General features: G+C 43.9%; 1 protein-coding gene across 2 annotated transcripts in view; it reads right to left on the reverse strand.

Annotated features, from left to right (window-relative positions):
- The window catches only part of RABL6 (RAB, member RAS oncogene family like 6), a 931527-nt gene that overhangs the window by 825022 nt on the left and 79066 nt on the right, over nucleotides 1–27439 (reverse strand). For both annotated transcript variants that reach the window (XM_069609758.1, XM_069609759.1), the window contains one exon: nucleotides 23750–23884. In XM_069609758.1, the coding sequence (XP_069465859.1) occupies nucleotides 23750–23884 (135 nt within the window). The remainder of the gene's footprint in view (nucleotides 1–23749; nucleotides 23885–27439) is intronic.

Here is a 27439-nt window from a genome sequence, read left to right on the forward strand (position 1 = left end):
CCATAGGGGGTAACAGTTTCCCGGTAAAAGCTGCCAAGCTCTGGAACTCGCTGCCTCCAAACCTTAGAGCAGACCTACCCTATCAGACTTCCGTTCCAAGGTTGTCTACTTGCTGAAATTCGAGTCCCATTAAGACAATGAAATGCCCAGCGCTACCCGCACACATTGTAACCACGTGTGCCTTCTTGCTTACTTGTATATTACGGTCCCATAATAGGACTGCTAATTTGTATATAATACTATGTACCTATTTTTGTATCATGGATATTCTCTGTGTATTGTAACCAAGCTTTGAAATTTCTTAAATGCTGCGCCCCGATACCCCCAGGTACGCTCGCGCATTATAAATAATAAAATCAAACAAACATCGTGCAGTGCACAAGACCGGCCCTCTATACCTGCAAGACGAGCTAAAACCTTACCTCCTGCACCCCAAGATCAAGCTCCACCCTCCGTTTAGTGATCCCAACCATCAACTCCATCAGGATCGGAGGATCCTCTTTCTCAGCACTGGCCCCATCTCTGTGGAACTCGCTTCCACAGCTCATCCAACACACCCAAGACTATATGTCATTCTGCAAATTACTAAAAACATGGCTCTTCCCACAACACCAATGACCACCCTAAAAATATGTCTGAGCTCCCAACAACCCAATGACGAAACACACAATGAGACTGTTCGTGGATATGATGGAGTGGATGGAGTGGGTGGAGTGGAATTGGATAGAGTGGAGGGAATTGGATAGAGTGGAGGGAATTGGATAGAGTGGAGGGAATTGGATAGAGTGGAGGGAATTGGATGGAACTGGATAGAGTGGATGGAATGGATGGAGCCTATGGATGGAATGAATAGAAGGAATGGAGTGGATGGAACTGGATGGAGTGGATGGAACTGGATGGAGTGGATGGAACAAATAGAATGGATTGAGTGGATGGAACTGGATTGAGTGGATGGAACTGGATGGAGTGGATGGATAGAACTGGATGGAGTGGATGGATAGAACTGGATGCAACCGATGGAGTGGATGGAACCGATGGAATCGGTAGAGTAGATGGAGTGGATGGAATAGATGGAATAAATGACATGGATAGAATAGATGGAACGAATAAAATGGATAGAGTGGACGGAACAGATAGAGTGGATGGAATGGGTAGAGTGGATGGAATGGATTGAATGGGTAGAGTGGATGGGATAGAATGAATGGGTAGAGTGGATGAAATTGATGGTATGGATAGAGTGGATGGAATAGACGAAATAGATGGAACAGACTGAATATGTGGAATGGAGTAGATGGAGTGGATGGAATAGATGAACTGGTGTAGATAGAATAGATGCAGTGTATACGATGGATGAATTGGATAGAGTGGATGAATTGGATAGAGTGGATGGAATGGATAGAGTGGATGGAATGGATAGAGTGGATGGAATAGGTGGAATGGATGGAATGGACAGAGTGGGGGTAATAGGTGAAATGGATGGAGTGGATGGAATAGAGTGGATGAAGTAGAAGGATTGGACGGAGCTGACTGAATGAATGGGGCAGATGGAATGAGCAGAATTCGATGGAATGAGCCCCACACGTGTATCACTGTGCATCCTGCCTCGCTGTTCCCCATGCTGTTGCTATACATCTGTATCCACCCTATATATCTGTATCTCCCCCTATATATACGTATCGCCCCCTGTCTCCAAGTGTCTGTGTGTCGCTATGTTCCCACCATCCTGTTCACGTGCCTGGTCTCGGGCGCTCTAAAGATAACCATCATATCACATCACTACTCTTACTCTCTGCTATACACCATCACTCAACTAGAACACAGCTATACCCCCGATTAAGGCGGTCTAGCTGTCCACATACGAATACAACCTCATCAACACCTCATCACCCTAATAAAACGCAGCTAGCCGAGCACATTCCAGCATAGTTGCTCACATATGCGTCCTTCAGGCCTAACACAGCCAGAGCCCAGTCTGGATGTCTACCCACCCAACTGCACACATCCAACTGACATCTCCAGTACCACACCTAAACGCTAGGACACAGCTACTACCCGGCAATTAAACCAGCTGCACACTTACCTGGTGCACCCACACACCCTACGACACTATCATTCTCTACTGACCAGAACTACGGTTCCCATGGGCGTTCAACCTACCAGCGCTTTGCGGTCATACCAACAATAAATAGAGCGCTATATAAATGCCAAGTAACATAACATTCCACTGTTTCCCTGCTTCTTGAACTAGGTGATGCCCCACCACATGCCCGGCGCTGGAGGATGCCCTCTAATATCCTCTGAGATCCCAATGTGTCAGAATCTCTGCATACAGAAACTGCAGAATTCTTTGACATTAACAAAGGCTCGGTCAGCACTTGTGCAACACTTTTGGAGACCTTCAAGGTCTGGATCCAGGATATCCTCATGTCCAAGACTACAGGCCTACTTAAAAATGTCAGGAAGGAACCGAGCCAGGTGGAATGCTGCATACAAGAACATGAAAAGCTACAGTGCTACTCACGAATGGAAACCATGGCAGAGACATTAATAGGCTGCAAGGTGAGTTTCGCAAATTGGCTGACAGGGCGGTGCAATACATGGCCGCCCCAGTCAGGGCATGCAGCTATGGGGAGGGAGACAAAGCAGGGTGAACCCTGGCCAACATGTTGAAAGCAGAAAGTTATTGCAACCCCATAACCGGTATCTGAACAGCAGACATAGGGGTGATGAATTTACACAGTTCTACGCGGAACTGTACTCAAATCATGATGAGAAGACAGCAAGGGAGACCACTGTATACCTGCGTGGGCTGGGGATCCCTGTGCTCCCGCCCGAAGTTAAATCCATGCTGGACTTGCCAGTTAATAAGGAAGAAATAGTAGACACCATTAAAGCTTTGACATCCGAGAAGATCCTGGGGTCTGACGGCCTGGGTATTGAACTGTATAAAGAATGTTGCAGAGAGATAGCCCCTATCTTGTTGAACGTTTCGGAAGAGGCTATGGACCGATGCATACTCCCGGACTCGATGTGTTGTTGGCACCTCAACGCCCCCCTCACATGTCCTCAAATAGGCCCCTCTCCCTAATCAACTCAGATGCGAAGATATTCCCTAAAATCCTTGCAACTAGGCTTCTCCCCAATATGCCCAAATTGGTGCACCCTGACCAATCTGGCTTCATTCTGATGAGGTCCACTGCCCACAATCGGCTGTTCGGAGTGATGGCACAAATATGCCAAAGGCAAGGGTGGCGGTAGCTGCGTTGGATGCCGAAAAGGCTTTCGATTCGGTATCCTGGGGATATCTATCTGCGGTACTCAAATACTTTGGACTGGACTCATATTTTCTACGATGTGTCGGCTCCTATACACCCAAACAGGAGCCCGAGTTCTCACTAGCCACACCAAATCCACATTATTTCTTCTTGGTAGAGGCACCAGACAGGGCGGTCCATTTTCCCCCATACTCTTTGCTTTGACAATCAAACCAATGGCTGCGTACGTGCATAAGAACCACGGACACAGAGGTATTAGACTGACGGGCCCACCTCAAATAATCTCACTTTATGCCAATGTCACCCTTCATGTTCGGGACCCTGATGTAACTAAATCAGAACTATTCCGCTTACACCTGCCACTGAATGCCCGCTAAACATCAATGGATTCAAATAGTTGCTGGTCCGGGTTCGTTACCTGGGCATCATGATATCAAGGGATAGGCAGACATTGTATGCGGACAACCACAATACTCTCCTGCAATCACTGGCTGTGAAGCTTCAATTGTGGGCCAACCACCCTCTCTACGTATACGGTCGGATAGCACTACTGAAAATGGTGGTCCTTCCTAAACTCTTGTACTATTTTGGCAACATCCCCCTTTGGCCAGGCAGGGCATTCTTCAATAAACTCCAGTCATTGGCCACCTCGTTCGTCTGGGGAGGTGGAATCTCGAGAATTAAGTGGGAAAAACTGGTGGAACCATACGCTACCGGTGGCATTGCTGCACTGGATTTTATATTGTACTATTTATTGGCACAAGCCCCATTTGCTAAACACTGGTACAAACAGGGTGATACCGCCACACATATCCCGATAGAAAGATATGCAGCATCCCCCACTGTTCTCCGCTCCGCTCTGTAATGTTCAGTGCACGCTATAAAGACTCCTGTAGATTCGACCCTGTTAGCGTCACTGTCCATGATATATAAAAGAATAAAACCTAGAGGTACCATATGACTCTGAGGCGCCGCTCTGGAGCTTCCCAGGCATCTCGCCCACATTTGACAAAGCCTTACAGAGAACCTGGGACCCAGATTAACAACTGAAGATGCGAGACATGTACCCAGAAGGCAGATATGTAAGTCTAGATGCGTTTGTGGAAACCCTTGGTGGTGGACACCTGAAGCTGCTACAGTATTATCATATGAAGGCCGCATTTGTGGGGAGATGGCCGATATTTCTGGAGGAACCCGCCACACATGAATGCATAAGAGCTGTTACTTCGGGTGAAGGCACAGGGGCGGGTATCTCCAAATTGTACACCTTGATACAATCGCATTCACAGTCCCTGAACACCATTAAAGATGCATGGGAAACAAATCTGGGCACACCTATCAGCGACGAGCAATGGCATAAATGCTGCCAATTGACAAAATAAGTGTACCTTAATGCCGGCCTACGCCTAATCCAGTTCAACATCCTTAATCAATTACATTACACTCCTGTTAAAATGGCTAAGTTTACAGAGAACTGTTCTGGGGAATGTCTGAAATGTCGGGACCCACATGCAGATGCTTTTCACATGTACTGGGAGTGTCCGATGGTTTCAATGTTTTGGGGCAAAGTAGCTGATACAATCGAGACAATAACGCAAATCCCCAGGACTCTCACTCCCCTGAAATATCTGTTTGGCGACATTGGTAAGGTGGCCAAAACCACAAGGAGACTTTAATGTAATGTGCGCTGTTGTTACATGCTGCATACAGAAATGCTGGAAGGCCCCACATGCACCCCGGATGGACGATTTCCTTTGGGAATTGACATTTGTAAACAAATGTGAAGAACAACTTGTAATGTCCATGTCTGTAACAAATCGTCCTAAAGATATATGGGCTCCCTTCAGAAGCAACCTGTGTAATATGATCTCAGAAGATGATTTTTCACCTTCAACCAAGCCCTGAGACATTGACACTTATACACGTACATGTTGTTGGTGGTGTTCCGCACTGTAGCGAATATTATTGTAATGTGTGAATATCGACATGACCATTAAGAAACAGTTTTAAAAAAAAAAAAACAATCCATCAAAGTGCATATGATACATATAAATAAACCACATTGGATAAAACTAACATTAAAATGTAAAAATACAGAAACAGTGTAATCAGATAACCCATCATGCTGCAAGTAGACATACAATTCTCATTCAATCTATTTTCCAGGAACCTTCTATAAATCCAGTGGGCTAGTCAACCAAGATAAAACACAGTGGACATACAAATGCTAATTACAAAGTTCAATTTACACATTTAAATAAATAAATAAATACTGAATATCGACCCATAAGCCCGCAATCTTCAAGCTATAGTCCAGGACCCTTCAATATATTTGTTGGACTAGTTGACTTACCTAAAAATAGGGCTTACTTAGAAATAATTACAAAGTTGATTATACAAAAATGAAAAAAAGACATTAAATAACAGCCAGTGGAACCTAAATGTGTTAACATTACCCAAATGTCTTATATGGTGAGGAAGAGCCGGTTTAATAGAAAATCGAACCGCCCAAGCAACATATCGTTCACCCAACAATTAAAGAAACTGAGAGCAACTCTGCGCTGGCGAATGCCCACATTTTGAAGAATAAATTTTAATGGCAATCACATTATATGCAAACCAGAAAATATATCAAAGTTTCCACTGAATTATGACAGCTTGGACACATTTTGTCATATAGTTGAGACACTGACCAGATACCTGATGCACTCTTTGATGGTAACAGGTTAAATCCCAGTCTCACCAATCAGTCTCTGCTCGAGGTGGTACAAGCCCAAATCAAGTAATTTGCAAGACTGCTTTTAGTATTCGTAATTATATAATAATGCAGATTGCTGATTTTAATCTGATCCACTTGGGCATGAATCTCACAGGATTGCTGCATTATCATATAAAATCTTCAACTGCATTAAATACGGTAAGGATATAGGATTTACAAAACATTGTAAATGTTAATGACCAAGGATCCACGAAATCTTTAAATAGGCATTGCACATGCCCAAGTGATTAATTGATGAATGGGAAACCATGTTCCCGTTGTTGGCCCATGTTTTTAGCCAGACACGTCCTGGCGCACACCGGATCTCATTCTCCGGATAGGTCAGTTCAAGCTCCAGGTGTGCTTTATATGAAAGGGCACAGAACGGAAGCAAAAAGTAATCTCTTGATACATTTATTTTCAACTATTAGTAAAATTGGGGCAGTCATCTATGCTACAAGTTCAGGCCCCATACAGTGTAATCGTCTTGGCCTCAAACTCTTACCATCATAATTATTGATTGATTTGCAAAGTTCCAACCAAAAGTGCCATCTTCATAGCTTGCATCTCAAATTGATAAATAACCCTTAATCTGGTTCCCAATCGAGCCCCCAACTAATTACTCAGTTCCAGCATGGGGAGTCAATCCTTCCCCAACTTTAATCTGTAATTATATATTTTCTTGCCATTCGCTCTTAGAGCTAGAGTAAGGATCAAGTTACTTACCTGTAACTTCTGCATCGGTATCTGGGTAAGTCTCTCGTAACCAGGACTAATGTCTGGCAGAGAGACTCCCAGGACCCCCCTTGTCAATTTGCATATTCAAGTAACTTTGGGTCTCACCCTAAGTTACTAGGGGAATCCAGACGTGGACCCCTTGCTCACTATTCTTAGAGAGGCACAGCTCCTCCCTACTGATGAGGTCCAACTAGACCGAAAGACGTGTCTGGGGATGCTGTTGGTACTCTTGTTCAGAGGAGAATTGCCTAGCATTTCGGTGCTGGACTGCCCCAGGGCAGGACAAAGACTGATATGTTTGGGATATTTCTTCTCTGTGAAAGATAGTGAGCTAAAGACTCTGGGTAAGTCTCTCGTAACCAGGACTAATGTCTGGCAGAGAGACTCCCAGGACCCCCCTTGCAAATTTGATCTACGGGTCTGCCAGCCCTGTAAGAGGCATGACTCCGAACCGAGGCTGAGTCAGAGGCACTGGCACCCTCTTCAATGGAGAATGGAGCAGTTGTCCACAACATGCGGGTGCTGACAATAGAAGAATTACTCGTGTCGATCGGCCACAAAAAATGTTTTTGAGCAAACACTTAGAGCAGGGCCTGAAAAGGCTGTTCTTACTTGTGGCCGCCATGCCTGCGTGGAGAGGGCCTGAAAATCGAGAAGAGGAGCGAAACAACGAGGACTCCCAACACATAAACGTGTGGTACAAATCAGAAGATGGCCACCAGGGGTGGAGCCAAGGAGGACAACTGTCATTGGCTGGGCCAGTATGACCCAAAGTGACAGCAATAGGCTATACAAGTACCACGCAGTTTTTAAGTTTAAAGCTAAACTGTTTTATTATTACCAAGGATTCCCAGCCGGACGACTGAGAATATTCATGAGCATGTGAATCCATGAAAGATCAAATTCTGGATAACGGATTTAAGTGTATTCATTTAAACGCACACAGTGTTCATATGAGCAAATGCTGTAATAAGGCACTGCAAAGCATTGAGATTTCTAGTGATTAAGACAGTGCTGTCAGCATTGGCAATTTAAAAACATTAGGAGAATTGGTATGGAAGTTAAATAGCAGTGACACAAGAACACACCCTTGTCGAACCCCGTGCTCATCCACAAAACTATCAGAACAAACTCCTCCTTGCGCATAATTCACTTGTGCTGAATTACTTGAATTCAAAGCAATCGATACATTAAAAAGACCAAATGCTAAGCATGTATCCTTAAGGATGTCCCACAGCTTTCCTCAATCAACCAGGTAGAAGGCCGTGGAGAGATTGATAAAGGTCAAATATTCCCCACCTTATTAAGTGTTTGGCCAAGCTCAAATAAAGATGTAAGGCTTGGGTTAGGATTCCAACACCTTGTCTAAAAACATACTGCAACGTTGTTAGAGTCCACCTAGTTAGTTAATATTCCTAGATATAAATATTTTCCTCTGCATCTTGACTGATCTATCTAATGGCAGAATCAGCATGTGTTATGCCTGGTCATTCTTAGGTCCCTCGGAGCAACAACAGCGGCACACCATTACTGGGGAAATGTCAGTCCAGCAACTGCATTGAATACATTGGCAAAGATTGAAGACAACAATGTTTTATCCATTTTAAAAACATGAATTGGTATGCAGTCAGGGCCTGTAGCTCTACCAGTCTTCTGGGAAATAATGGCTTTAAAGACTTACTTAGGGTTACAGGGTTCATTAGATCCTGAACAGCCCGCATCACCCCTTATATTCTCCTCAAAGGAGTTCTGCAGCCAGTACTGATCAGATTCACATTGTCCAGTTGCATATTTTCTCAAAATGCTTAATCCATAGAGGGAACTGGGGGGTATGAGTATCCGTAGAATGGTTTCCACCTGTGGGAGAACATTCCTTTATAATAAATAAATATACACACAAACAGGAGGGAAAAATGATGAGGGGGGGGTTCTGTTGCGGGGGCATTGAGGACTGTCCCATATGAACTGTGACAATGAGCATGGCCCGGACCCATGATATCATGCCACCTCACGTCACTAGTGCTTTATTTACAGTGGACTTTTAGGAGGTGTCCCTGACAAAGCTGGACAAAGGAAACATGAACAGAGACTAGAGACAATAAGTCCCATCCCCTCTAGTATTACTGGAGCAAGACTAAAAGGCTTGAGTCCAATGGATCGGTCCAGCCTTATCTGGAATAAACAACGGCCAGTTGTCAGAAAGCGATTATTGTAACCTACGCCCCTGGGCTGATAAAGCAGGACAGCAATCACTACGCCGAGGAAAATCCCAGCCCTCCATCAAGTTACGGTCTGCCGAAAGCAGTGTGGTAAATATCACTTATTTATCAACATTGTACTAGGACTTCTAATGCCTAGAAAAGAATCTAATGTTTAGAAAGAGACTGAATGAACGTGCCCGAAGGCCTAGGCAGAGTTTTTATTTTTTTTAACCTTCCGAGAGGTCGTCAAGTTACTGGTCTGGAAGGCGGGTTTAGTTGGTTGGTTGGTTAGGTGGGTTTCATTATGTATGTTTTTTTATTTTATATTGTGCAGGATCCTACGCTCCTTTACTTGCAAGCCAACTAATAAATCACCCGTTTGCTATAAACCTAAATTGAAGTGCGAGCCTGGTTTACTAAAATACCCCTCTTACCCCTCTCCGAGAGCGTGGGGCTACAAGCTCCAAGAACTTCCTTTACACCTAGGTTCACACAACTTGCACTCCATACCTGAGATTCAGTGATGATCTTCCCACTGTCTCCCCCGGTTGCTTGTAGATCGCTTGCTGCCAATTGCCCACCCCCGTTACCACCCTGATCCTTTTAATCTCTGCTTCCCTCACAGTGTTCTTTCACCTGTGATTGTAAAGCGCTCTGTTGCTTCCCGAAGCTAGGTTCGCGCTCAATAAATACCCTAATACTAATAAAACATCTTCCAATTTAGGTTGTCTGTAGTCCGCTTCAATAACTAGGCCGCCTTCTTTTTCCAACTTTGCTTCCTTAATTCTAATTTTATAAAAGGGCTCAAGCCCACAAAATCTCCATCCAATCAATGGGTAAGGAAACAAGCACTGATTTTAAAGAGGCTCTGGTCACTTCACACTCTCAGGTGGAGGGTAAACACCTTATATTTTGGCTTGTCCATTAATATCTAGCCTATTGATTTCACTATGTTAGCTTAAGCACCCAAGACGTTAATAAGGGACTTTAGAACATCTAGGCAGATGGCTATGTCGCTCCTAATAGCGGCATGAATCTTTGATCTTATTTTCCCACAAAGCGAGGATATCCCACTTTATTTGTCTTCAATTTGCAGATTACTTGATATTAAAAATTGAATTACAATGACTGTCAATTACATTACTATTCCATATTGTTACTAATAATGGGAAATTATTGTTGGCCGGAACCTCCTATACCTCAAATTTACAGACAGCAGGCCACTGGACTAGGCTTGCGGCAAAGTAAATCAATTGTTGATGTACCACTTGTACTAACAAATGTAGATTTCCTGGCCAGTCTCCTTTAAATTGACCATTGAGTGAACGCATCCCCCTTTCATTTAACAAACGGTCTTCTAACCGCCTGCCATCGACCCTGTCCCAAGCATAAGAGGAGCAGAAATTATTTGTATAATATCTTGGTTATAATAAAGAAAATCTCTTCTAGAGGGCCATTACCCAATTAGGGGTGTCACGGTATTAGATTTATGACGGTACGATAACCTTCTTGCCAAATGACGGTATATCATGGTTATCGCGGTATAGCAGGTGGAGTTAACTAATCTTAACAAATATTTTCTAAAAGGTCATAAATTGACAGATTTATCATCTCAAACAAAACCATGCACCCAGGGCCAGAATTGGGCTTTTCAACATACTTTTCACTGAAATGACTTGCTTCCACCAAACACAAACACACGTGTGGAGAGGGGGAGGGGGCCCTGCTACAACTGGCAAAGCAAACTAAATAGCTTTTCTTAAGTGGTCATTTAGACTTTTTGTTCCCCTACTGGCTACTGGTGAAGATGAACATGTTGCCATCTTGATAACCTGCATGCCACAGATCAATGGAGGCTGATGGTAGTATACGCTTGTGCGCATACACACACACACACATACACACACACACACTCTCTCTCTCTCTTTACGTTACAGCCTTTAATTTACTTGCGGGCCAAAAGGTTTTCAGAAATCACAGACATGTTACCCTTTGGTATGGCAGCAGGGAATACCGACAGATGTGACTTATTATATGTAAATTCAATGATAGAACCAGGGAAATCCCCCATTGCCATATGTTTAGAGAACATTATCCATTATAAATATATAAACCCCAAAGCCGCCACCCCAAAGTAAACCCTTTTCCTTCTTGGCACTGTATCTATTCTTCCTATTGCTAACATATTGATTTTGTGTCAGGCACGTGTGGTTTATGGAATGGCATTAAAAACTGCTCCAACTGAAACTACTTGGCAGACGGCAGATCCAACAGTGTAAGACCAAGTCTGCGCAGCACTTGCTTACTGCAGCCTTTACAAATCAGATTGAAAAGCACACTTAACGGTATGAACAGTATAAGGGTATAAACAATGTGACGGTTATTATTGTTCAATTAAGTGGTTCACAGTATCTTTAACGGTATACCGTTATACCGTTACATCCCTATACCCAATTTAGCATTAAAATCTCCTCCCATTATCAACAATACATTTCTATATCACAGCAGATTCTGTAACATTCCGACTCATAACTAAGACCATGGGCCTCATTGCAAGTCCAGCGGTAACCAAGCCAGAAGAAACGGCAGGTTGCTGCCGGACTTGGAATGAATTACCACCTCTGATTGCCGGAATCAAGGCATTACAACCCCGGTTACCCTGTATTTCCGGAGGCGGAATTCCCTAAATCCCCATTCCCATTGAGTCCTTTAGGACTCCATGGGGATGGGGACAATGGAAACACCAGTTCTATGTATAATGGACCAGGTGTTTCCATTTCCGTCTGCAGAAGGGTGGCGTTACTCCCGCCAGGTCAATCCTTTAGGACTCCGTGGGGATGGGGACAATGGAAACACCAGTTCTATGTATAACGGACCAGGTGTTTCCATTTCCTTCTGCAGAAGGGTGGCGTTACTCCCGCCAGGTCAAACCTGGCAGGAGTGACACCTCCTGCCGGCAGAACTCATCTGCCGGTCCGTAAACAAAGGTGGCGGCGGATTTACCGTCACGGTTTCCGGAACGGCAGGGTCATAATGAGGCCCCATATCTTATCACTATTTGTGGAATCAATCCAGTTATAAAAATGTATCAAGCATTATGTGCCTTTGTGATTTCAATGAGTCATAAGGTTTTGAATATTTTTGGAATTCAGGTTGTGCTGCATAAAAAACTAATTTAATCGAATTGACACCCAAATCAGTAACCCACCAGAGTTTCCTGCCTACTCATTTTGCAGGCAGGATATGAAATAACTCAAATCCATCAAAATTAAATGTTCTATAGTCCATATTTCTTTTAACATTACTACATTACAAAAGAGCAGGTCATGAAAGTAGCAAAAGGGTGAAGAGGATGTCAAATTGATAATTGTTCTGCACACACTGACCCAAGACAGATACAAATGAACTCTATGCACAGATTTGGTTTATTGCACATTTTCTTATACAATAAAGCTAAAAGAAAGGCAGCACTCGCCTGAGGTGTGATCTCCTCAGCTACGAATACCAAAGTCTGTCTGGATTTTGATGCAGAACGTTTCATGACAGCCTCATCTAACTTCTACCTACACTACACCTGTTTAGCCACAGGGATAAAAAGGAGCAATGTTGACCTAAATCACTGTCTATCAAGGTTAATAAAGGAAGGATTTACAAATGGTTCCCAATGGTAAGATCATCACCAGTATCACCCACTTTAAAGCATCTGCAGTCTGATTAAAAAAATCATCCCAATATCAGAAGATGTTTTGACAAACTATATTTTTATACAATCAGTTCAGAGACGGGTTTGATTCCTCAGTTATTTGAGAGAAACCATCAAACCAGTTGTGAAATTACGATTGGCCTTTGTGCTTTGCAGAGGACTTTTTGCATAAGTGGTTAGAAAGAAAGTTCTCCGACCCCCGGTAAAAATAGTTTTAGCAGTTGATTATATAATTGACCGACAGGGTTCAATTGTGCATGTGGAGCCTCGTGGTTGTTTGGCAGTCTGAATTTGTGGGAGAGGAAACAATTAAGTGTACATTTAATTTGTGCTATCGGACAGGATTCAACTGGAGCAGAAACACCCCCATTGACTCAGAGACCTGCCCCTTTTTGGATTATAAGCAGCTGTTCTTGCTTTTTAGTGTATATTTGAACTGATAAATCATACAAAGGCATTGCTTGCAGTAATGTGTTATGTTGGTGTCACATGAACTTTATTTGAAACAGCCATCAGATGTTCTCAGGAGTGTTCCGGCCTCGTGAACGTTGTAATTCTGTCTTACTGAGTATTAATGCACCTCATTATACTCCAATTTCTGTGACTGGTAGTACACATGATTCAAAGCCAGCTCCTTCAGATAATACAAATGGAAGAACAATGGGTGAATTCTCACAAAATAGGAGCACATTCACACAATGTCACACCACAATCGCACCTCACCCCCTGTTGCCCAACTGTAATGTAACACAGACCTGTTGTAACAAAGAAATAAAGTAGATCTCTCCCATAACACTATAGATGAAAACACATCAGTTAGAAAAGCCCATATCAAATACCATTCCCCAAGGCATTATCATTATTGTGTAAGACCAACGCCTTCCTACTGATGGAGCATTTCACAGACTATAAATTCAGAAGTCTCTCTTCCCTCCCTTGTTACTCATTCAATGGCAAGCTCACCACCAATGACCCTCTTCCAATTTCCTGTTATTAAATTCATATTTGAAAAGTATGTGTGCACCCTACATGCTTATGGCAAAAAGCTAGGTCTTACATTTTTAGTTTGATACACTACGATTCATTTCAGTGGCAAAAGCATATGCAAAGCACATACATAGATCATGCAGAACACACACGCTGTTTGAATGTGTTATTTTCACATTGCTCTGAAGAGTGGCTCATCTGTGCTTTTCTTTTTTTTTTTTTAAACAAAATTATCACTGAATCATAACTAATACGTGCTAAATGTTATTTTCTTTTACTTATTTTTATTGGTTTCTCATGTGATACATTATCATACAGATTCAAATACATTAAATCAACACACCCCACTGAGTCGCCCTCCCCAAAACCAGAAGTATATTTCTCTCTTCCCGAAGATTTCTTGCTCTTAGGATCCAATCATATCCAAACTCCTTACCTTATGCGGGCACCACTGCACCATATAGTCACTTTGCAAGAAGGCCAAAATCGGACCACAGTCCCTCTTAAATCTCTTTTAGTCTTCCTGGATCTTGTAGGCGACTCATTCCATAGAAACAAATGACCATACTTTATGTAACCAATCAAAAGGAGTGGGCGTAGATTGCTGTTTCCACTTCTGTGTGATCTCTAACCAGACGGTTACTAAGCAGATCATGAACCCCCATTTACGTTTTTTTGTCAGACCTTTGACTTTGGGGTACCACATTCCACACATCCATACCTTTTCTCCAACCTGCCCCACACCCTGGAACATCCCATGCATTTGGGTTTTCACTTCATCCCAGAAGTGTCGTAGTACCGGGCAATCCCACCAGATATGTTTCCAGGTCCCCACTTGCTTAAATCGCCTCCAACACCAATCAGACACTTGTGGGAACATTGTGCGCAGCCTCTCCGGGGTATAGTGCCATTGTAAAAGAATTTCTATCCACATTTCTCTCACCTGTATGGCTAGGGTTAGGTTTGGGATTGCCCCCCCCACAGATGTTCACATTGATTCCTAGAGATTATTTCCCAAAGTGTTTTGTCCCATTTTTTCATATAGTTCCATTATAATTCTTCGGCTGGAGCGTTAATAAATTTATATATATCTGAAACAAGTTTCTTTGCACCTGTGTGGGTCGTTATGTAGGTTTCAAATGGTGTTAATGATCTCGTTGCTGCCTGTTTAATGATTGGGGTATTCAGCCAATGTTTCAATTTCTCGTATTTAAACCCGTCTTTCCCTGTCAGACCCTGAGCAATAATGCGTTCCTCGAAGGATCTAATTGTTTGGCCCTGAAACATATACAAATCTTCACACACCCGGCTTCTTCCCATTTCTTGTATGCTCCCTTTACCATCCCCGGCAGAAAATCAGAGTTCCCAAACAATGGGCTAAATGGAGCTGGTTCTATCATAAGTACCGCTCTTTTTATTACTTCGTCCCACATGTCTACCCCTGCTCCCATTACTTCGCTAATCTTAAGATTTGGGTGTCTGTCATTCCTTTTTCCACAACAGTTCCTAAAGGGATGATCCTGCTATCGCTCTATCCTGTCTGGCCCATATCTTGTGTGTCCCTTCTGCGTGCCACTCTCTTATGACTCAGAGCTGTGCCGCCTCGCTCGTAGTATCTATGGATATGTGAAAGGGTCAAGTCTCCTTTGCTTTTTGGTGCTGTTAGCATTGTCCTTGCTACTCTGTAGGGTCTTTTTTTCATATGTAGGACAAGAGAGCCTTCTTAAGGGACTTTTAGGCACTCTGATCGGCAATGCCTGGAAGTAATACAATAGTTCTGGTAAAATATTCATTTGTATTGATGTCATCCTACCCCACCATGATCTCGTAAGAGGATTCCATCTCTCGAGATCTGATTTTTTCTTGTCAGTATTTGTGGGTAGTTTGCTCCATAGAATTTTTCCTTAGCTTAAAACAAACCAATGGGATCAAATCACAGCTAAATACTTCACGATTTTAAACCATGGAATCAAAACAATTACAAGATGGGTTACTCTCAGTACAGGCCCTTAGCTTGCAACCATTTGATTTTAGTTTATATATGTTTAAAGTTTTTTAATCCTGCAGGCCCTGAAAGCTGTCATTCTGGCGGCCGAGGGTACTGCGCCCAGATTTTTACAGATCCACAGAGCCACTTTTGCTGTGGAAATCACTTGATGCTTTCAGCTTTTCAGGACATTGTAAATTCACAATGGTTTCTTGCACTAAGTGAATTGGAGCACCCAGCAAGAATTCTGGATGTTTGAGTGTGTTTTGTACCGACGTTCTGCAGTTTCTGCAACAAAGAAATAGTGATTTAAAGCAAGATTTAGCAAAGCACTGCTTTTCCTTCTGTACTCCATTTTTACATGTTGTGGAGCCCAGTGACATGTTTCAGGAGTGAGATCTCTGTTCCACCACTGACAACATGCACGGCAGATTGGGCAGCCATCTTTTTGTGCTTTACAAAGCGCGATTTTCAGAGGTTTTGGCGCGCACAGGGGTTTTGCGGCCATTTTGATGTTTCTGGCACCATCAGACCACAGTGATGCCGCATGGTAGAGCAACAATGGGTTGAATCATCCCACAGTCTGCCAGCAAGTCGTGTATTTGTATTCTCAACCTTTGTTGAAATGCTTTTAGTACCCCTGCCTTCTTTGCTCCGTGTATGCCTGAAATAGCTGGGTGAACCCTCCAATTAGCAATTTCCCCTTACCCTTTTTATCGATATGGGTCTCCTGTAACTTAAGTATATGAAATTTCTCTCTGTGCATATAGCCAACAACCAGGATTTCAGTTTCTTGACATCTTTGAGGCATAGCAGGTGGGTTGCCATGCAGTTTTGGACGGTTTCATAGACTGCGTTGACTGCTGCAGCATCTTGGGTGTAGGAGCCTGATGGAGGGGGAAAAAGGAGTTCGGCATCGTTGGCATAGTTTTTGTAGGATATGCTGAGATGGTCAATGTGATCAAAGAGGAGTTTTGTATAAATGTTATACAGTGTGGGGGAAAGGCATGAGCTTTGGGGGACTCCACATGTTACTGGCGTTGGTGAGGTGGCGTGATCGTCAATGAGGACTCAGGAGGATCTATCAGCCAGAAAGGATCTGATCCACTCTGTGGCTGATGGCGAGAAGTTTGCTGTCGATGCAAGGTGGTGCAAAGTGTTTTATGGTCGACTAGGTCAAATGCTGCTGAGAGGTCCAGCATCAAAAGTAGGGTGAGTTTGCCGTCATCCTCAATGACGTTGAGTTGATTTTTCAAGTCGAGCAGGACAGAATCAGTTCCGTGTCTGGGGCGGAATCCCGGCTGGCAGATACACAAAATATGATTTTTCACAAAGTATTGTTGTACCTGGATGTAGGCAGCTTAGTCAAGGATCTTGAGGATGAAGGGCACAGTTGTGATGTGGCGGTAGCTCGTGAGGATTCTACGGTCTAGGACGCTTTTTTTTTTCTTTTAGCAGGGGCAACACCCAAGCATCCTTCAGGGATGTAGGGCCAATTTTTGAGGTGAAGGAGGAATTGATGATGGCTGTGATGATTGGGGTGAATGTTTTGGCACATTCTTCGATGATTCGCGTCGAGCAGCCATCTTCTTTGCATTGGGATGGCTTTATATTCTGATTATGTTGCCAATCTCAAGTTATGAGACCGTTTGGAAGTGAAATGGGGGATATGGGGTTGGTCATGGGTGCAATGGGAGATGGGTGGGTTGGTTTGGAGCGCATGGCTAGTTGTTTGAGGTGAATCCTTTAGTTGAAGGAGCTAATTTTTCCAGTGAGGGCGTCTTGAATTTTGGAGCACCAGATGTTGTCTATGGTCAGGTCAGGGAAGAGGGGCAGTGGGTGACTCGAGCTCTCGCAGGATCGAAAAAAGCTGTCGAGAGCTGGATTTGGCATTGTTAATTCTCTCATTGTAGCTGTTTGGCAGTGAGGATTTCTTTTTTGTATGCTTTGTAGAGGGCACTGAATTGAGCTTTGGTAGTGGTGGAGGGGTTCTTTCTCCAGGCTGATTCTGCGGGCGTGGTTTTTGGTGCAGGTGGTGAGGAGCTGAGGGGTGTACCAGGAGTTTTTTTAGGGTTGGTTTGGCTTTGCCCTGGGTGAGCAAGTGTGTCAACCGCATGGGCGATGGCGTTGTTGAAGAGGTTGGCTAGGTCTGCAGGGTCAGTTGCTGTGGTGGTCGATTTCTCAAAAGCAGAGAGGAGCGGGGACAGGCTGTCCTTGTTCAGGTTTTGGTGCAGCGTGCCATGCCATTAGGTTTCGTGGGGTACGAGGGGCCGGCCGTTTGCAGATAGGGAAGTCGAAGGAAAAGGTGTGATGGTCTGACCATGGGCAGTGTGGGGTGGTGGGGTTGGAGACATTGCAGTTGAGGTCGTCAGCCCAATCGAGGGTGTGCTCTTGGGAGTAGGTGGGCTCAAGGGACCGTTGTATGAAGCCAGCTTGGTTGAGCGATGAAGCTAGGTCAGAGGCGTAGGAGTCTTGTGGGGTCAATGAGACCTAGGTTAAGGTCTCCTAGGATTATGATTTTGGCGTTGGGCTTGATAGAAGGGTAAATACTTTTCAGGAGGTCTTCCTTGAAGGAGCTGATGGGGCCGGCGAGGGAGGGGGGCGGTAAATGAGGTGGAGGGAGATGGTGCTGCTGGGGGAGGTGGAGAGTTTGGCAATGATGGATTAACAGCTGGGAATAGCGCTGGTGGTGGTGGTGATGGTGATAGTGTTTTTGAAGTTAAACGCAACACCACCACCGTTGATGGGGATTCTGTCAATTCTTAGGATGGTATAGCCTGAGGGGATTTCGATGGAGAGCAGGGCCGATCGCTGGGTGAAGCCAAGTCACTGTTATGGCTAGTTGGTCCAAGTCATTGAATGTCAGGAAGTCATGAATTTCAGGGGCATGAGCTGGGATAGATCTAGCGTTGATCAGTGGGCATTTGATGGGCTTGTTTGCTGGGTGCACCAAGGGGAGGGTGTGGGGGGTATTGTGGTTGTATTGCGTGGGGCGGGTGGAGTTCGGCAGGTGCGTAATCTGAGGAAATTGTTTCTGGTGTGGACATGAGGCGGGGAGGTGGAGGTGATGCGAGGCGCGCAGGATCTCCTAGTGCGATACCGGAGACCAATATTCCGAGTTGAGGAGGTGATGGGGGGCAAGCTAATGGGGGTGGAGTCGTAGTCACCAGTATCTCATCAACCTCATTGTTTATTTTGGTTAAAAAAAGTATACCATAAAACAACCAACAATATTACAAAAAATGAAAATATTTGTAGTTTAACCCAATGTCAGGAAAAAGGGCAGGCGTGTGTATCATGGGCTCAGAAAAGGGCTAAAGCACTGAAAAGACAGTAAAGACAGCAAAGACTACAATTCCCAGCAGTACTTGGGAGGCTGGGTAGTTATCTGCCGTGCGCGCGTGGGGGCCAGCTGATCCTGATTACCAACGGTTTATGAGGGGCTCGCGGAGCACGGCCGGTGTGGCTTATTTTGTTTCGGAGGACGAAGTTACGTCGGAGAAGTCACGAGCCGCTCGCTTATGGAACTGGCAGGGACGCGGAGGCGGCGGGCATGAGCATTTTCGCAGCGGTAAGAGATGTGATTGTGGCGGCTGCTACGGGCTACTGCATTCAACGTCCGGGAACGCTCAGGAGCCTCCCGGACATAAGAGAAGTGCAGGAAGGGCTTTATTTCATTGAAAAATGCACACGCTGTCCATGGGCATGTTAACAGAAGGATCTAGTGCTTGTTAGGGCAGCCCGCATTGTGAAGCACAAAACTTGTTTTTCTGGGTTGTGTGAATTACGCATGGGCTACTGGAGAATCTGCATTATCCCCAACATTATTCCCAACCGGCATTGGCTGCTAACTGGGTGCTAGTGGGGAAAACTACATGCTGAAAGAATGCACAGGGCAAATCGTTATGTTCTATATGTTAATTACAGTTTATGTTCTTGTTTGTAAGTGTTGCATATGCCAGCCCAGGGGGCCAGGTGTTTTGTCTTTCATCCTGGGAGCATTCCCATTGTATGTTTCATCATGCTTACAACATTTATGTTTAATGTCATAGGGTAAAGGAGGTACACGTATTAAGGTGTTCTCAAGAGATATGTTTGGAAGGTAACAAGCAGTACTGAATGCGTATGGTATTAAGTAATCAGAGCATTTCAGGGTATATGTTATGCTACAAGGAAAACACACAGTTGATGGTGTTACAAGTTACTAGTAAGCGTAGGTTTTTTCCCTGTGCTTCCCCAGTCCTATCCAAACTAGGTTTTCCCCTTACCCTCCATCCGGTGTTCCTAAACTTCCCTACCCTGTCCACAACCTCTCCTTAACCCTTTTCCCCAACTGGCTGCCACGTGGTGTCCTGTCTACTATAGATATCAGGTACCTGTGCCAACCACGGTGGGAGGGTCGACTTCATTCGGCTTCTGTGGTTCGGGGGAAGAGTGTCGACCTCTCTTCCCCATTATTGTGTATCTTGACACCCAACAACCATAAAAAATCCTTAAAAAAACAAACTCAAAATCTACCAGATCTGAATAGAAATTCTCTCAGAAACAAAGCATTATTAAAAAAATAAAATCAATACAGCCCATCCCACTTGTACAGAATCCACACACAGCAAATAATACAATGCTGGCTCATAACGTCGAAAACCCAGGCCCTGCAATATAGGTTTCCAAGTATATTCTCCAATTGCCGAAAAAGCAGGGCAAAACTAAGAAAAGTGTGACAAGTGCTCCTTGGACACCCCACAAAGCAAACGTGATTGATCCACATCCCCCTTGGCCCAAGCCGCCACCACAGTTTTTAATTGAATACAATTAAAACACACCCTCGAAACAAGGATGCGTTGGGACGGATCCAGTGCCCAGCTCAGATACTTCTGCAAAACAGGGGATGTAATGATCAGATGTTTCCTATTGGCTGGCCACATAAGCTCCAAGGACTCTCTCTTTCATCGGAATCGACTGAAATACACTATCTTTTGCAGAATTTACAACCTTATTAGATAAAAGAGCTGCTGTAGAAAAACGGTAACCCACACCCACATCTAACACAGTATTCACATACCTGAGCCGTGGAGTCCTTAAATGGAGATCTCCAAGCACAAGATAGCTAATTCCTGAGTCGAGATAGCTTTAGCGTTATCCCAAATTCTTAGCCAATGACTAGCAGGCATAGACGCAACCAGGTCGGTAAGAAAACAACAACCCAGTTCTTAATGAACTGCGAAATTGTGGGCAGACGCAGGAAACCCCAGAATGCTCTTTAAAAAAAAAAAAAAGGGTTCTCAACCACCTGGATAGATTCAGTTTTACCAAATCCCCACAGCTCCATTCCATGGTAGAAGCTTTACCATGAATGACTGAGCAGCAGCTCAATCAGCTATATTTTAAACAACCCCAATGCTCTGGCTAGCCCCCCCCCCCCCCAATTGCTTGTTTAAATCTTAGGGTCTGCTTCTCAACATGTGCCTCCACCCAAAAATTCAAAGAAAATCTCACCCCCAGGTAATCAAAGTGTTCCACTCTTGGAACTGCCCCCCCCCTTGCAGAAGAACACTTGAAACCTCCGGGGAGGCTCCCCCCTGTGACAAACCATCACATCTGATTTCTGAGCATTTACCTTAAGAACCAGGGTATCCATGAATCGGGAATAGTCGTCAACGAGGCACTGAAGGGATCTGGGGGTATGAGCTAATAAGACTGTGACATCTGCATAGGCAAGAAAAGGCAAATGCCTATTGCCCAGCCTTGGAAAGTCAGAATTGGATTTAAGTAGATGGTCATAAAGACCATTTATATAAAGACAAAAAAGCAAGGGGGCCAAAACACAGTTGTGAAGTTCCCCACATGCAACTTGGAAAAAGGGGAACACTGTCCAGCAGGTCCACTCCTCACACAAGCCATCGTTGAAAAGTGTAATCTCTCTAAGAGATACACCAACGGGCTAGGACAATCCATGGATCTAAGCATGCTCCACAACCTAAGGCGATTAACCTTGTCAAATGCAGTGCTCAGATGCATGAAAGTCAGACAGATGGGTGCCTCCTTGCTGAAGAATGCGCCACCACCAAATAAAGAGTATGGGCCTGTTCTGCAGTCCCCAGACCTGGTCTGAAGCCTAGCTGGATAAGAGGAAATATGTTTGTACTCTCCACCCAAGAAACCAGTCACCCAAGAATGGCCCTCCCCAAGATCTCAGTCTAGAAGAGAGTTTGGTCTATAAAACGCTGCCAGCGCCCTTGGGCCTTTTTTATAGATTGGGTAGATCATAGCACAAGACCAAGAAATAGGATGAATGTCTCCAGCACAAACAGCATTGAACCCCAAAGTCAAAATGGGTGTCCACAAACTTGGTTCCGCCAAGAACAAATCTGCAGGAACATTATCCAGACCGTCGGCCTTATTCCTGCCTTGGTTCTTAATAGCCGTCAAAATTTCCCCAACAGTAAATTTAATAATGTTCTTCGTAAAAAAAACAGGTGATGGATTGGAGTCCAAAGCAAAGGGCCGAACAACAGCCACATCCCCAGGGCCATTACTACACAAGGAAGAATAAGGAGCTACCCAATTCCTCATCAAGGACCGTTGAGGACAATCAACCGTACTTATATTTATAAAAGGGCCCATTGTTAATAATGTCCCAAAACAGTTTAAAACATCATTATTAATGGAGAACTTAACCCAAGCCGCTGCTACAATTTTGCGTTTGCTACAAGCTATGGCTTTCTTATAGGATGTTCGAGCCATGATGATCACAAGTTTTGTGGACAAAGGATTCTTCAAAGTTCTCAACAGAAAATACTTTGCTTTAACACACTCTGTATTAAACCACGTGGGGTGAGGGCACTCTTCCTTCTATCCACACTCGGAGTGAAAAATGCCAAAAGATTAGTCAGTAGTAATGAAAACTTGCACCAAGTATCACTCTGGTCTTAAATGCCAGAACGGAGCCATTCAAGAACCTGCCAATTATTTCTCGCAATATTCCACTGCAGGCTCTCACAATCTGCTGAATGCCATTTTAACCAAAGCTTCAAGCCATCGGGGCACTCATTGGTCAAGCCCAAACAGAAAGACCTACTTTGGGGCCTGTACTTGAGATGAATGTGAAAATGATCACTGCAAACATCCAGCACCTTGAACCCAGTGACACAATCCCACAATTTTACTGGGACACAAAAATAATCAAGATTCGAGCGACCTATACAGGAGGTAAAAGTAACATTTCCCGGAACATCCTCGGGGAAACAAACATTGACAGCACACAGCCCCCAAGCAAAAAGGAGTTTCCAAAACCCAAGTCCCTCCCCTGCAGGTTCTATCATCTCTCATGATGGGTGGCAAAATGCCAGCCAAATCATCTTCAGTCAGATTGAACAAAGAACTAGCAGGCCCATTTCCCAACTTGTGATTGAAATCCCCCCAAAATAAGAAGTAAATCATTTGCAACCACACAACTGACCAGACCCTCCACTATGGAGGCTAAAGTAGAGACAGTTCTTACCAAATTGAACATGAGGGCCATTATAGAAGTTAACCATCAAAACATCACGACCGCCCACCCTGCACATTCTTACCACGTGTAAATGTTTGTGGTTTTGTTGATAGAAACTGCGAAGGGATGTTAGTGATGCCATTTAATGCTAATTATTAACCCATGGGCAATACAAATTATTTCCTAAATGCTCGGGGGTCAAGTGCTCGGGTGTAAAATCTGCCACAGCTACAAGTGGGCTTTTTTGAGCACCAGTAGGGTGCAGGTTAGGCTCTGGCAAGTGGAGTTTGAGGACAATTTCATACCTCTTTTACTCACCTGAAGAACCCACAGTGCTCTAAAAATCCCCTTGCAATTAGCCATCTCCTTTTCCATCAGTTTCGGGTGTCCTCCAATCACTCCTTTAGAGTCTTCTATACACATCTTCGTTCAGACCCTCAAACACTGCAATCCCCTGCACACTCTTCTCACTCATCCACTGGCCTCACCTTTCCTAAAATGAACAGACCACTATCTCCTCACCCACCACATGCTTCATTGACCCACCTCTTAGCTACCCACTGGTCCACTGCCCCACAAGCTCCTTCATTAACATTACACAGCCTTACTTTTGTAGTTCCAGTGGATGCTGGTGACCTGGATCTCCTGTGTTGGTATATATTCCTCCACAAACTTCTTTCCCTGGAGGCGGTGCCATAAGGTGGTTTTCCCTGTGTTCCTGTCACCACGAATCACAATTTTCACTAAAGAAAGGCAAGAAAAGAGAAGATCCTGTTTATTTGTATTATAAGTAACACTGCAATGCGAAAACAATCGCCCACAATTAAGCTGCTTTGTATTTGACACAGCATAGATTTAAATCCTAAGCCCCTCCTATGGCGACATCTTAAACATCTGCAATGCACACAAATGCAGTAGAATTCCTAGCAACATTTATCATGAAAAGGTGTGTTGATCATAGAAATTGGAAGCCATGCTGGACTAGAATATGTGGTCCTCCCCTGCAACAAGCAGCTGGAGCAGCGACAAAATAAAAATGTATGTTAATTCGTTGCACCATATTTTCAGACAAAATAATAAAGGTGTACAAATTGGCAGAAACAATGGTATGCTTCGACTAGGACACCGTCCCAAGCTCATAATTCAGACACTAGGAAAAACGCAAGATTGGGGCAAGGAAACATTAGCAGAGCATGCATGTGCCGGACAATCTGCAACGGCAGCCTTCTTAGGGAGTGTGAACTAGGTGTGTCTTAAGCATGTCGCTTCGAAGCGGAAGGGTTCAGATGGAGATTGCCCTGCGTGTCTGCAAATACAGCAGGAGCACATGGAGAATGCTAAACTGGGAACCTCTAATGTATTTTTGTACCTGCGACTGGCAACATAACTGGCTTATTTATATTAAATATGCAACATGGGTACAGTGCACACGAGTGTCATTTTATTGGAACCGACTTGGGATCAATGCCATCCGTTGCAACATGCTGAAAGGATTGCCTGTCTAGCATCGCTGGAGCATTTTAGGAACGAAAGCGGAGACAGACTCCATGAACACACTCTGGATGACTAACAGAAATTGGACATATTCAGTAACCCCCCCCCCTTCCAACTCGCTTCAGACCACACAGATAATCTCAAATTCACTTTTAAATAACAAAGTGATGCTAGTCTCATTTGATCCGTTGTTTGTAGAATCAAGACTCGGCAACAGGGGAGAAGGCTGCACTAAACAATAATATACATAAAATGCAACATGACTTTATACTTCTATAGTCAACAAAATGCACGTCTAGCCCTTTCAAGGAACCATTGAGTATTCCTAAGGAATTCCTGGTCACATACATAAGGTCTTCAGTGGGCAGCAATATTAAGGTCTATGTGCCACATGTAATTGCATAATACAGCATTTCCTTCCAGTACATTTGCCACGCCCCTTTGCTAGATTCACCCTGTCTCGATCTGTCATCCCACTTAAAGCACTAATTCAGGGTTCACAATGGGCGGACAGCTGGGAGCTATTTAGCTCCCAATTCTATCCTAGAAGAGTCTGGGTTGCTTGAAACAGCTAGCAGAAGCTGCTCTCGGCTCCCCAGGTCAATTGGTGCTTGACAAACATGCATATGTGACATGAATTTTGAGTATTTAAGAATGCTAATAAAGAATAATTAGAACACATAGAATACACATTTAAACATGATGAATCATATATAAAATAGACAAAAAGGTAAAGTGTGCATCTCATGTGGCAATTAAATTCGCTGTGTACTCGCTCCTGGTTCCCCAACAGTAGCTCGTGCCTACTGAATGATGCCCAGCACACAGGAGCCTTATCCTGGAGGAAAGTGTGGGCAAGCTGGATGACTTTGCCCACTACGCCGTTGGTCATTTGATGAATGTAACCTGCCGAAAGTGCTTGATAATTCTGCATACGTCACACATTTCACGAATTATGAACCCTTACGTACTACTCAAATAGTATGTAATAAAAAGTAAAAAATTGCTGCTTGCAAGTGAAGTACAATTTATTTTGGTCATCTGGCTGTGTTTAAACTGAGAACAAGGAGGTCCCTTCTATTTTTTCTTGCATCATCGCCAGTGCTGCTTCAAAAGTGAAATGAAACTATAAATGGCTCAGTTATTTTCTAGAGAATGAGAAAAGGCAAGCGCTCTAAATGGCAGGTATGTAAAAACACACACACAAAAAATTGGAAGGGAACCAATCTGTGAGCGTGGGAGCGGCCAGCGCAAGGTACAGCTGCAACCCACAGATAAAGTGTAGTGTGTGTTATGAGAAGTTGTTCTCTTAAAGGAACTACATGGACACACCTGTGGCAAGAATGACCTTGTGGAAAGAATGAGTGAGACAAAACAAAAGATAAGAGAAAAGGAAGTCAGTTGACATTTGACAGTCTGTAAAAGAGAAAAGGACTTTTATAAACCGAGTAGGTGGAGAGGGAGAAGATCGAGTTCCGTTACATTCTCATGTGTGTACTGCCACATCAAAAGATGAAACGCCAGCAGATTTTCTTGCAAATACTCGCTTCTCAGTTGTTTAAATGGCATTTATTTGGTCGACTTACTTTGAGCGAATCAACGCTATGTATATGTATATAAATTGATTTTCAGTGAATACAACTTTCTAAAAGGAGTGTTGGCATTATTGAAAACACTTTGTAAAAGGGTAATTATGGTGAGATTTCTCCAATTAAAACCTCCAAAAATCATTCAAAAAGCTTTGTTAAAAGGGGAGTTTTGGTTGCAACGCAAAACCTGAAAGCCAAATATACGTGCAGGTGATGGCGAGTTAGGCAAGCATAATTCACACCTTCGCCATGCACTGCTCACCACGACAGAGAACATCACATATGACAATCAATGACATCACTAATGACATCCCAAAACCTGGGACATTTTACCGTTAGTGACAACAAGCAGAGGACTGGACCTGGAGGTACATTGAAAACGTGACAAAGATGCTCAGAAGGTGCTATACATATGTAGGCATTTGCCTTGTGGAATATGCTTATGTTCGTCTTCTTAGGGTTCGGGCCTAAGCTCATAGTGCACATGCATGGAATATGGAGGCGCCATACAGAGAATATCATTGTATATTTTATATAGGACTGACTTTAATCTTAGTTTCATGCTCTGTTCATAGTATTTCTTTCCCCCTTAATCAGATGGTACTTATCTGTGCAACAGATCTGTATGCATCTTTGCCCCAAGTACATTCATTTTCTCTCTCGCTCTCTCTTTGCGGCGGTCACAGCACTATAGTTGCAGTCAAAAAATTGTACTGACGCAACCCCCACGCCAGACTGAAAGATCCATTAAAAAATAAAGAAGTTATTAAGAAAAAAATTAATAAATGTAAAAAAACGGTTTCTGCCTATTGCACATTCATTTTCCCCGAAGTCCAATTTTTGCTTGAGTGCACAGCGAAAACCGCTGGATGGAATTGGATCAGGTATGAAACAACTTGGGAACGCAACGGTGACTCGAATTTCCCGGGGCGGTCTGGGGTTATTGCGTCCAGTCGCTTTTAAAAAATATTTGACAGAGAAGAGGGTGCCCCCTTCTCCTAAAATTATACCATGGTGCATTGCAGCACACAGGCTTTTCAGGACTGAAAATCCACATTTTTATTGAGTCCAATGCAAGAGATATTTGCAAATATTCGAGGTTATCCGAAAACGAAAAGTTGAAAAAAATGCCATTTGCAGGAGGAAAATGCATGAAATGGCATCAGGCAAGACGTGGGGAAGGGGGAAAGAGGACACCATGTGAAATTGGGCCGT

This window comes from Ambystoma mexicanum, chromosome 8 (assembly GCF_040938575.1).
Source record: "Ambystoma mexicanum isolate Mex_15411 chromosome 8, UKY_AmexF1_1, whole genome shotgun sequence".
Lineage (NCBI taxonomy): Eukaryota > Metazoa > Chordata > Amphibia > Caudata > Ambystomatidae > Ambystoma > Ambystoma mexicanum.